Source organism: Rutidosis leptorrhynchoides, chromosome 4 (genome assembly GCF_046630445.1).
Source record: "Rutidosis leptorrhynchoides isolate AG116_Rl617_1_P2 chromosome 4, CSIRO_AGI_Rlap_v1, whole genome shotgun sequence".
In the NCBI taxonomy this organism is placed as follows: Eukaryota; Viridiplantae; Streptophyta; class Magnoliopsida; order Asterales; family Asteraceae; genus Rutidosis; species Rutidosis leptorrhynchoides.
Window position 1 is genome coordinate 427,461,754 of NC_092336.1, and position 13,411 is coordinate 427,475,164.

Below are 13,411 nucleotides of genomic sequence, written 5' to 3' on the forward strand. Positions count from 1 at the left end.
TTAAAAATTCGTCGGCAAAGAAAGACTCCAAAGTTGGTGAGCTGGAAAATCAAACTCTGCGACTCGCGGAGTTTGAAGGCAAAAATTGTCGCGAGTCGCGGAGCCCCAAATTCTGAAACCGTCTATAAAAGCAAACGCAGTTTGATCGCAAAAAAATCAATATATATCCATCCATGTATCTATACGTAATATTTATATTTATAATTTATATTTTAATTTTAATTTTAATTTTAATCCTAATAATAAGGGTATGTTAGCGAATGTTGTAAGGGTGTAAGTCGAAATTCTGTCCGTGTAACGCTACGCTATTTTTAATCATTGTAAGTTATGTTCAACCTTTTTAATTTAATGTCTCGTAGCTAAGTTATTATTATGCTTATTTAAAACGAAGTAATCATGATGTTAGGCTAATTACTAAATTTGGGTAATTGGGCTTTGTACCATAATTGGGGTTTGGACAAAAGAACGACACTTGTGGAAATTAGACTATGGGCTATTAATGGGCTTTATATTTGTTTAACTAAATGATAGTTTGTTAATTTTAATATAAAGATTTACAATTGAACGTCCCTATAAATAACCATATACACTCAATCGGACACGATGGGCGGGGTATTTATATGTACGAATAATCGTTCATTTAACCGAACACGGGAATGGATTAATAGCCACTAGAATTATTAAAACAGGGGTGAAATTATGTACAAGGACACTTGGCATAATTGTTAACAAATTATAAAATCTTGGGTTACACTCAGTCGACATCCTGGTGTAATTATTAAACAAAGTATTAAAATCTTGTTACAGTTTAAGTCCCCAAATTAGTTGGAATATTTAACTTCGGGTATAAGGATAATTTGACAAGGACACTCGCACTTTATATTTATGACTGATGGACTGTTATGGACAAAAACCAGACGGACATATTAGATAATCCAGGACAAAGGACAATTAACCCATGGGAATAAAACTAAAATCAACACGTCAAACATCATGATTACGGAAGTTTAAATAAGCATAATTCTTTTATTTCATATTTAATTTCCTTTATTTTATATTTAATTGCACTTCTAATTATCGCATTTTTATTTATTGTTATTGTATTTAATTACACTTTTAATTATCGTACTTTTTAATTATCGCAAGTTTATTTTATCGCACTTTTATTATTCGCAATTTCATTATCGTTATTTACTTTACGCTTTAAATTAAGTCTTTTATTTATTTAATATTTTACATTTGGTTTTAACTGCGACTAAAGTTTTAAAATCGACAAACCGGTCATTAAACGGTAAAAACCCCCCTTTATAATAATAATATTACTTATATATATATATATATATTTGTATTTTTATAAATTTACACTAATATAGCGTTAAGCTTTGTGAAAAAGATTCCCTGTGAAACGAACCGGACTTACTAAAAACTACACTACTGTACGATTAGGTACACTGCCTATAAGTGTTGTAGCAAGGTTTAAGTATATCCATTCTCTAAATAAATAAATATCTGGTGTAAAATTGTATCGTATTTAATAGTATTTCCTAGTAAAATTTAAACTATTTCGTACCCCCACGCTACGACATCAGTGGCCGAAGAAGCCAACACGAAACAACTCAAGAGGAAGTGGGAGGAAAACAGTGACAAGAGTCACTAGTACAACAACGACAACAACAATTACAACCACAATCGCAACAACAACAATCGCAATCGCAATCCCAACAACAAAAACTACAACAAACGTCCCAACAACAACAGTTACAATAATCATCCCAACAACAATAACAACTGCAACAATAACAATAATCAGAAACAGCAATGCCAAATGTGTGAAGAGAATCACCCGGGGTTCTGCACAACATTTTGTAACAGGTGTAAAAGAAATGGTCATAGCGCTACAAAGTGTGAGGTCTACGGACCAATGTATAACAGAACTAAAGGAACAAATAATACCGGAACGAGTAATGTCGGAACAAGTAGTGTCGAAGCAAGTACTGCCAACGTAGTCTGTTATAAATGTGGAAAACCGGGCCACATTATTAAAAATTGCCTAAATCAGGGGAATACTAATGGGCAGGGCCGCGGAAGAGTTTTCAATATTAATACGGCAGAAGCACAGGAAGACCCGGAGCTTGTTACGGGTACGTTTCTCATTGACAATAAATCTGCTTATGTTTTATTTGATTCCGGTGTGGATAGAAGCTATATGAGTAGAGATTTTTGTACTAAACTAAGTTGCTCACCGACGCCCTTGGATAATAAATTTTTACTCGAATTAGCAAATGGTAAATTAATTACAGCGGATAATATATGTCGGAATCGAGAAATTAAACTGGTTAACGAAACATTTAAGATTGACTTGATACCAGTAGAGTTAGGGAGTTTTGATGTGATAATCGGTATGGACTGGTTGAAAGAAGTGAAAGCAGAGATCGTTTGTTACAAAAATACAATTCGCATTATACGAAAAAAAGGAAAACCCTTAATGGTGTACGGAGAAAAGAGCAACGCGAAGTTAAACCTTATTAGTAACCTGAAGGCACAAAAACTAATAAGAAAAGGTTGCTATGCTGTGCTAGCACACGTCGAGAAAGTCAATTCCGAAGAAAAGAACATCAATGATGTTCCCGTCGCAAAAGAATTTCCCGATGTATTTCCGAAAGAATTACCGGGACTACCTCCACACCGATCTGTTGAATTTAAAATAGACCTTGTACCGGGAGCTGCATCAATAGCTCGTGCTCCATACAGACTCGCACCTAGCGAAATGAAGGAATTTCAGAGATAATTACAAGAACTTTTAGAGCATGGTTTCATTCGACCAAGCACATCACCGTGGGGAGCTCCTGTTTTGTTTGTCAAGAAGAAGGATGGTACATTTAGGTTATGTATCGACTACCGAGAGTTGAACAAACTTACCATCAAGAACCGCTACCCACTACCAAGAATCGACGACTTATTTGATCAACTACAAGGCTCGTCGGTTTATTCGAAGATTGATTTATGTTCTGGGTATCATCAAATGCGGGTGAAGGAGGATGATATTCCAAAGACTGCTTTTAGAATGCGTTACGGTCATTACGAGTTTATGGTTATGCCATTTGGGTTGACTAACGCACCAGCTGTGTTCATGGACCTCATGAACCGAGTGTGTGGACCATACCTTGACAAGTTTCTCATTGTTTTCATCGATGACATACTTATTTACTCAAAGAATGATCAAGAGCACGAAGAACATTTGAGAAAAGTACTAGAGTTGCTGAGGAAAGAAAAACTGTATGCTAAGCTTTCAAAGTGTGCATTTTGGTTGGAAGAAGTTCAATTCCTCGGTCACATAGTGAACAAAGAGGGTATTCAGGTGGATCCAGCAAAGATTGAAACTGTTGAAAAGTGGGAAACCCCGAAAACTCCGAAGCATATACGCCAATTCTTAGGACTAGCTGGTTACTATAGAAGGTTCATCCAAGATTTTTGCAGAATAGCAAAACCCTTGACTGCATTAACGCATAAAGGGAGGAAATTTGAAAGGAATGATGAACAAGAAAAAGCGTTTCAATTGTTAAAGAAAAAGTTAACTACAGCACCTATATTGTCACTACCTGAAGGGAATGATGATTTTGTGATATATTGTGACGCCTCAAAGTAAGGTCTTGGTTGTGTATTAATGCCACGAATGAAGGTAATTGCTTACGCATCTAGACAATTGAAGATTCACGAGCAGAATTATACGACGCATGATTTGGAATTAGGCGCGGTTGTTTTTGCATTAAAGACTTAGAGGCACTACTTATATGGGGTCAAAAGTATTATATATACCGACCATAAAAGTCTTCAACACATATTTAACCAGAAACAACTGAACATGAGACAGCGCAGGTGGATTCAATTGTTGAATGATTACGACTTTGAGATTCGTTACCACCCGGGGAAGGCAAATGTGGTAGCCGACGCCTTGAGCAGAAAGGACAAAGAACCCATTCGAGTAAAAGCTATGAATATAATGATTCACAATAACCTTACTACTCAAATAAAGGAGGCGCAACAAGGAGTTTTAAAAGAGGGAAATTTAAAGGATGAAATACCCAAAGGATCGGAGAAGCATCTTAATATTCGAGAAGACGGAACCCGGTATAGGGCTGAAAGAATTTGGGTACCAAAATTTGGAGTTACGAGAGAAATGGTACTTAGAGAAGCTCATAAAACCAGATACTCAATACACCCTGGAATGGGGAAGATGTACAAGGATCTCAAGAAACATTTTTGGTGGCCGGATATGAAAGCCGATGTTGCTAAATACGTAGGAGAATATTTGACGTGTTCCAAGGTCAAAGCGGAGCATCAGAAACCATCAGGTCTACTTCAACAACCCGAAATCCCGAAATGGAAATGGGAAAACATTACCATGGATTTCATAACTAAATTGCCAAAGACTGCAAGTGGTTTTGATACTATTTGGGTAATAATTGATCGTCTCACTAAATCAGCACACTTCCTGCCAATAAGAGAAGATGACAAGATGGAGAAGTTAGCACGACTGTATTTGAAGGAAGTTGTCTCCAGACATGGAATACCAATCTCTATTATCTCTGATAGGGATGGCAGATTTATTTCAAGATTCTGGCAGATATTACAGCAAGCATTAGGAACTCGTCTAGACATGAGTACTGCCTATCATCCACAAACTGATGGACAGAGCGAAAGGACGATACAAATGCTTGAATACATGCTACGAGCATGTGTTATTGATTTCGGAAACAGTTGGGATTGACATCTACCGTTAGCAGAATTTTCCTACAACAACGGCTACCATTCAAGCATTGAGATGGCGCCGTTTGAAGTACTTTATGGTAGAAAGTGCAGGTCTCCGATTTGTTGGAGTGAAGTGGGGGATAGACAAATTACGGGTTCGGAGATAATACAAGAAACTACCGAGAAGATCATCCAAATTCAACAACGGTTGAAAACCGCCCAAAGTTGACAAAAGAGCTACGCTGACATTAAAAGAAAAGATATAGAATTTGAAATTGGAGAGATGGTCATGCTTAAAGTTTCACCTTGGAAAGGTGTTGTTCGATTTGGTAAACGAGGGAAATTAAACCCAAGGTATATTGAACCATTCAAGGTTATTGATCGCGTCGGACCAGTAGCTTACCGACTTGAGTTACCTCAACAACTCGAGGCTGTACATAACACTTTTCACGTCTTGAATTTGAAGAAATGTTTTGCTAAAGAAGATCTCACTATTCCGTTAGACGAAATCCAAATCAACGAAAAACTTCAATTTATCGAAGAACCCGTCGAAATAATGGATCGTGAGGTTAAAAGACTTAAGCAAAATAAAATACCAATTGTTAAGGTTCGAAGGAATTCTCATAGAGGACTCGAGTTTACCTTGGAACGAGAAGATTAGATGAAGAAGAAATACCCGCACTTATTTCCAGAAGATACGACAACACCTCCAACTGCTTAAAATTTCGGGACGAAATTTATTTAACGGGTAGGTACTATAGTGACCCAAAATTTTCCATGTTTATATATATTAAATGAAATTGTTATTTATATGATTAAGTGTTTCCAACATGTTAAGCAATCAAACTTGTTAAAACTTGATTAATTGAAATAGGTTTCATATAGACAATTGACCACCCAAGTTGACCGGTGATTCACGAACGTTAAAACTTGTAAAAACTATATGATGACATATATATGATTATATATATAGTTAACATGATATTATGATAAGTAAGTATCTCATTAGGTATTTTAACAATGAGTTATATACATAAAATTGAGTTTATTGAATTAAGAAACTCGAAACGATATATATAACGATTATCGTTATAACAACGTCTTACTAAATACATATGAATCATATTAAGATATTGATACACTATGTTTAATCATGATAAATGATAAGTAAACATGTCATTAAGTGTACTAACAATGAACTACATATATAAAAACAAGACTACTAACTTAATGATTTCGAAACGAGACATATATGTAACGATTATCGTTGTAACAACATTTAACTGTATATATATCCTACTAAAATATATTAATATATCATAATATCATGATAATGTAATAATTTAACATCTATTTAGATATAATAAAAAATGGGTTAACAACATTTAACAAGATCGTTAACCTAAAGGTTTCAAAACAACATTTACATGTAACGACTAACGATGATTTAACGACTCAGTTAAAATGTATATACATATAGTGTTTTAATATGTATTCATACACTTTTGAAAGACTTCAAGACACTTATCAAAGTACTTCTACTTAACAAAAATACTTACAATTATATCCTCGTTCAGTTTCATCAACAATTCTACTCTCTGTTGCAAAACACCCCGTCTCGAGCCGTTGCGACGCCCGTCTCGACGGTTTGGTGACTAACCCGTCCCGTCTCGAAGAAAACTGTCTAATATGACAGTCAACGGTCAAAATTCGGGTCAAAGTTGAAAAAAATCAGGTCAAAGTCGGTCAAAATTCAGAAAAGTCAGAAAATCGGTGAAATATATAGTATTATAGTTTGAAATTTTTGTATTAAATTAATGATGGTAGCAATTATGGGTACAAATTAATCAATTAAAGTTTTTAGCTATAAAATATATGTACATATATGCATTTTTATATTTATATATTTAAAAGTCAACTTTGGTCAACGTCCGTCTCGACCCCCGTCTCGAACGTCTCGACCTTTTTAGGACCCGACCATCTCGACCCCGTCTCACGTCTTTTGCAACCTTAATTCTACTCGTATGCACCCGTATTCGTACTCGTACAATACACAGCTTTTAGATATATGTACTATTGGTATATACACTCTAATTATCAGCTCTTAGCAGCCCATGTGAGTCACCTAACACATGTGGGAACCATCATTTGGCAACTAGCATGAAATATCTCATAAAATTACAAAAATATTAGTAATCATTCATGACTTATTTACATGTAAACAAAATTACACATCTTTTATATCTAATCCATATACCAACGACCAAAAACACCTACAAACACTTTCATTCTTCAATTTTCTTCATCTAATTGATCTCTCTCAAGTTCTATCTTCAAGTTCTAAGTGTTCTTCATAAATTCTATAAGTTCTAGTTTCATAAAATCATGAATACTTCCAAGTTTGCTAGCTTACTTCCAATCTTGTAAAGTGATCATCCAACCTCAAGAAATCTTTCTTATTTATAGTAAGATATCTTTCTAATACAAGGTAATACTCATATTCAAACTTTGATTCAATTTCTATAACTATAACAATCTTATTTCGAGTGGAAATCTTACTTGAACTTGTTTTCGTGTCATGATTCTGCTTCAAGAACTTTCAAGCCATCCAAGGATCCTTTGAAGCTAGATCTATTTTTATCATTTCCAGTAGGTTTATCCACAAAACCAGATGTAGTAATGATATTCATAACATCATTCGATTCATATATATAAAACTACCTTATTCGAAGGTTTAAACTTGAAATCACTAGAACATAGTTTAGTTAATTCTAAACTTGTTCGCAAACAAAAGTTAATCCTTCTAACTTGACTTTTAAAATCAACTAAACATATGTTCTATATCTATATGATATGCTAACTTAATGATTTAAAACCTGGAAACACGAAAAATACCGTAAAACCGGACATACGCCGTCGTAGTAACACCGCGGGCTGTTTTGGGTTTGATAATTAAAAACTATGATAAACCTTGATTTAAAAATTGTTCTTCTGGGAAAATAATTTTTCTTATGAACATGAAACTATATCCAAAAATCATGGTTAAACTCAAAGTGGAAGTATGTTTTTCAAAATGGTCATCAAGACGTCGTTCTTTCGACTGAAATGACTACCTCTTATTTCTGACTATAAACCTATACTTTTTCTGTTTAGATTCACAAAATAGAGTTCAATATAAAACCATAGCAATTTGATTCACTCAAAACGGATTTAAAACGAAGAAGTTATGGGTAAAACAAGATTGGATATTTTTTGATTGTTGTAGCTACGGAAAATATTGTAACAATTCTATACAAATCATATCCTAGCTAACTTATATTGTATTATACATGTATTCTAATATATTATGTAATCTTGGGATACCATAGACACGTATGCAAATGTTTTGACATATCATATCGACCCATCTATATATATTATTTGGAACAACCATAGACACTTTATATGCAGTAATGTTGGAGTTAGCTATACAAGGTTGAGGTTGATTCCAAAAATATATATATACTTTGAGTTGTGATCTAGCCTGAGACGTGTATACACTGGGTCGTGGATTGGGTCAAGATAATATATATCAATTTATTTCTGTACATCTAACTATGGACAAATAATTGTAGGTTACTAACGAGGACAGCTGACTGAAAATATTTAAAACATTAAAACGTATTAAGAATGTTGTAAATATATTTTGAACATACTTTGATATATATGTACATATTAATTATAGGTTCGTGAATCGACCAGTGGCCAAGTCTTACTTCCCGACGAAGTAAAAATCTGTGAAAGTGAGTTATAGTTCCACTTTTAAAATCTAATATTTTGGGATGAGAATACATGCAGCTTTATAAATGTTTTACAAAATAGACACAAGTACATGAAACTACTTTCTATGGTTGAATGATCGAAGCTGAATATGCCCCTTTTGCTTGGTAGCCTAAGAATTAGGGAACATCACTAATTTTGAGAATTAGTGCACGCCTAATTGACGTGAATCCTAAAGATAGATCTATTGGGCCTAACAAACCCTATCTAAAGTACCGGATGCTTTAGTACTTCGAGTTTTATATCATGTCCGATGGATGTCCCGGAATGATGGGGATATTCTTATATGCATCTTGTTAATGTCGGTTACCAGGTGGTCATCATATGAATAATTTTTATCTCTATGTATGGGATGTATATTGAAATATGAAATCTTGTGGTCTATTATTATGATTTGATAATATATAGGGTAAACCTATAACTCACCAACATTTTTGTTGACATTTTACGCATATTTATTCTCAGGTGATTATTAAGAGCTTCCGCTGTTGCATACTAAAATAAGAACAAGATTTGGAGTCCATGCTTGTATGATATTATGTAAAAACTGCATTCAAGAAACATATTTTTGATGTAATATATTCTTATTGTAAACCATTATGTAATGGTCGTGTGTAAACGGCATATTTTAGATTATCATTATTTGATAATCTACGTAATGCTTTTTAAACCTTTATCGATAAAATAAAGGTTATGGTTGTTTTAAAAATGAATGCAGTCTTTGAAAAACGTCTCATATAGAGGTCAAAACCTCACGACGAAATCAATTAATATGGAACTTTTATAATCAATATGAACGGGACATTTCAGCGGAAATGCTCATCTTTCGACTTCGAGTACTTGGAGCAACATCATTTTTGCAGGAACACAAATTGAAGATATGAACATTCCCTTCAAGAATTAATTTATAAAAAATAGGGAACGGAAGATCTACATCCTTTTGGAATGATGGAGGTCAACAAAGAGGTTATGATCAGTGACAGAATAGTGGAAGCAACTGGTTCAACTGGTTTTGCAGGTTCTGCTACTGTTACAGTAGCTTCAACAGTTTCAACAGTTCGAGCAGGTCAGTCAGGTTCAGTAGTCCAGTCAGGTTCAAGGCATGATGCAGCAGTGGGGGTCAGAATGATACAGGTCAGGCAGGTCAGAATGGTTCAGGCGGGTCAGAGATCAGTAGGTCATTCGGGTCAGGCCGTAGGTGCTGTTACAGTCCAATTCAATTAGGAATGGTCGCTACTCGCACCGGCCGAACGTCGGGTGAACTTGAAGAATTAAGTAATTTGATTCGGTCTTTTTCCTTCGATTTTAATTCTCAAGAAAAATGGATATGGTCCCTTGCGAGTAACGGTCTTTTTGAAGTCAAAAAACTATCCTCACTTATCGACGAAAAGGTTTTGGGTTTTGGTAATCATTCTTTACAAGCAACTTTGAGAAACAATCTTATGCCAAAAAAGTTAAAAATTCATGTGTGGAGATTATTGTTGAAAAGAATCCCGGTTCGAATTAAACTTAACAAAAGAGGCATCGATCTTCATAGTGTTCGTTGTCCCATTTGTGATGATGATATGGAATCGCTGGATCATTCGTTATTCAAATGCAAAGTGGCTATTGATGTTTGGTTTCGTGTGTACAAATGGTGGAACTTCAGTAATTGCGCAACCTTAAAGGACACAAATATTTTTCGTGGGAAATCTCCTCATACATCATCTCCTATTGGTTTGAAAATTTGGAAAGCCGTTGAGTGGGTGTGTGCGTACTTTCTATGGAAGAATCGGAATGCGACGGTATATCAAAACAAAGGTTGGAGCTCTTCGGTGTTGCTAAATGAATTTCAAGTAAAGTCGTTCGAGTGGATCTCGTGTAAACTCAAAGACAAAAGTGGCAAAAGTATCGATTAGCTTGTTTGGCTTACATATCCCTCTATGTATTTAAATATTTAGTCTAGTTTCTGGTGCAACCTTTGCACCTATTCGTGTATAGTTAGTGTCTTGGCTCGGTCTTAGAATTGTTGGCTGATGCCTTTCGTTGATTGTACTGGTGCGATTTAGTAATATTTATATATCTTCTTGCTTTTCATAAAAAAAGGGCAAATTGCCAAGAAAGGTAATATAAAAGCCACTTTTTCCCAATAAAGGGTATATCAATTTTTTTCTTGCCCATAAAGGAGTCTGATTTCAATTTAGTGCGTAAAAAGGTATCATAATTTAAAAACGGTTTCAATTGAGGTATAAATTAACATGTGGCATTTTTATTTAGTTTTTTGCCGACTTGTAAATTCCATGTCATTTTATTAATTGCAAACTAAAAAGAAAAAATTACATGTATAGTCCTTGTGATAATGCACCTTTCACGAAAAGTCCAATCGTTATGTCTCTTTTAATATTTCCATTAAAAAGCCTTTAATCTTCATCTTCTTCCCACATTTCTTACCCCACATTATTTCCAGATTTCATTATTCCTAAATTCATCATTTCATCACACCAAATCACTCACCAACAAAACCAGAAGCCAACAATAATTTTAAGTTAAAAAAGTAAATAAAAGAAAATTAGGACATTTTAACCCCAGTTCAATTCTGTGTAAATCGTTTTACGAGAGTTTCTCAAACAATTCTATGTTCTTGACTTTTGACATCAAATGAGCATATCAATCAAACCCCCAAACTAAGAATAATCTTTCGTTCCTAATTTTTAACATCAAGTGGTACATCTAGAACTACACAAAAAAATAAAATAAATAAATACGAATAAAATGGATCTGGGTTTCAAAAAAATGAATCTGCACATTCACACAGATTGACAGACACATGTACACATACATTGGATTAAACACCTGTATGCAAACGATGGACCGATGGTGGCGATTTATGGCGGTAGTGATGGTGGTGGCAATCGGTAGTTGAAATTGACGGCAACGATGATAACAGATCTCAAATTACAAATCTTTATTACAAACCTTCAAATATCGAATTACAAACCTTCAAATCTCGAATTACAAACCTTCAAATTTCCTCGACAAGCTCCATCACTATATGTTCGAAAAACCCAAGTGAAACGAGATCTAAAAAAAACTAGATTTGAAAGTATCTGTGGCTTCCTTGATTATAGATGTTGCTGGGTTTTTGTAATATGTACAGAAGGAGACTTGAAAAAGGAAAGAAGATGAAATTAAAAAGAATGGGATAAAATGACATTTTTATGTGATGCTATTTAACGGATATTTTTAACGTCGGTCACTTACAGGGACTGTCAAAACAAGATTGGCTAATCACGGGGACTATTCGTGCAAGAATTGTTTTTTAAGGAAATGACATGGAATATACAAGTCAGCAAAAGAATTAAATAAAAATGCCACATGTCGATTTATACCTCAATTGCAACCATTTTCAAATCATGATACTTTTTACGCACTAAATTGAAATCGGACTCCTTTATGGGCAAGAAAAAAACTGATATACCCTTTATTAGGAAAAAGTGGCGTTTATATTACCTTTCTGGGCAATTTACCCAAAAAAAACAAAAAAAAAGACTCGAAGACTCACATTATCGAATGCGTGTTGGGATTAATATCAATTGCAATCAGACTTGTAATATAAATATAGACGATTGAACTGAAATGTCCCGTTCTTATTGATTAAAAACGTTCCATATTAATTGATTTCGTTGCGAGGTTTTGACCTCTATATGAGACGTTTTTCAAAGACTGCATTCATTTTTATAACAAACCATAACCTTTATTTCATAAATAAAGGTTTAAAAAGTTTTACGTAGATTATCAAATAATGATAATCTAAAATATCATGTTTACACACGACCATTACATAATGGTTTACAATACAAATATGTTACATCGAAATCAGTTTCTTGAATGCAGTTTTTACACAATATCATACAAACATGGACTCCAAATCTTGTCCTTATTTTAGTATGCAACAGCGGAAGCTCTTAGTATTCACCTGAGAATAAACATGCTTTAAACGTCAACAAAAATGTTGGTGAGTTATAGGTTTAACCTATATATATCAAATCGTAACAATAGACCACAAGATTTCATATTTCAATACACATCCCATACATAGAGATAAAAATCATTCATATGGTGAACACCTGGTAACCGACATTAACAAGATGCATATATAAGAATATCCCCATCATTCCGGGACACCCTTCGGATATGATATAAATTTCGAAGTACTAAAGCATCCGGTACTTTGGATGGGGTTTGTTAGGCCCAATAGATCTATCTTTAGGATTCGCGTCAATTATGGTGTCTGTTCCCTAATTCTTAGATTACCAGACTTAATAAAAAGGGGCATATTCGATTTCGATAATTCAACCATAGAATGTAGTTTCACGGACTTGTGTCTATTTTGTAAATCATTTATAAAACCTGCATGTATTCTCATCCCAAAAATATTAGATTTTAAAAGTGGGACTATAACTCACTTTCACAGATTTTTACTTCGTCGGGAAGTAAGACTTGGCCACTGGTTGATTCACGAACCTATAATAATATATACATATATATCAAAGTATGTTCAAAATATATTTACAACACTTTTAATATATTTTGATGTTTTAAGTTTATTAAGTCAGCTGTCCTCGTTAGTAACCTACAACTAGTTGTCTACAGTTAGATGTACAGAAATAAATCGATAAATATTATCTTGAATCAATCCACGACCCAGTGTATACGTATCTCAGTATTGATCACAACTCAAACTATATATATTTTGGAATCAACCTCAACCCTGTATAGCTAACTCCAACATTCACATATAGAGTGTCTATGGTTGTTCCGAAATATATATAGATGTGTCGACATGATAGGTCGAAACATTGTA

The 13,411-nt window shown here is 34.2% G+C and overlaps 1 protein-coding gene across 1 annotated transcript; it reads left to right on the forward strand.

Annotated features, from left to right (window-relative positions):
• The first annotated feature begins 9,794 nt into the window (after positions 1 to 9,794).
• On the forward strand, positions 9,795 to 10,466 carry LOC139842075 (uncharacterized). Its single transcript, XM_071832252.1, has one exon. It carries the CDS (start codon positions 9,795 to 9,797, stop codon positions 10,464 to 10,466), a length of 672 nt encoding a protein of 223 aa, XP_071688353.1.
• The last annotated feature ends 2,945 nt before the right edge of the window (positions 10,467 to 13,411 follow it).

Coding starts and splice junctions, on each gene's coding strand:
- LOC139842075 (XM_071832252.1), top strand. CDS start 9,795: ATGGTCGCTACTCGCACCGGCCGAACGTCGGGTGAACTTGAAGAATTA.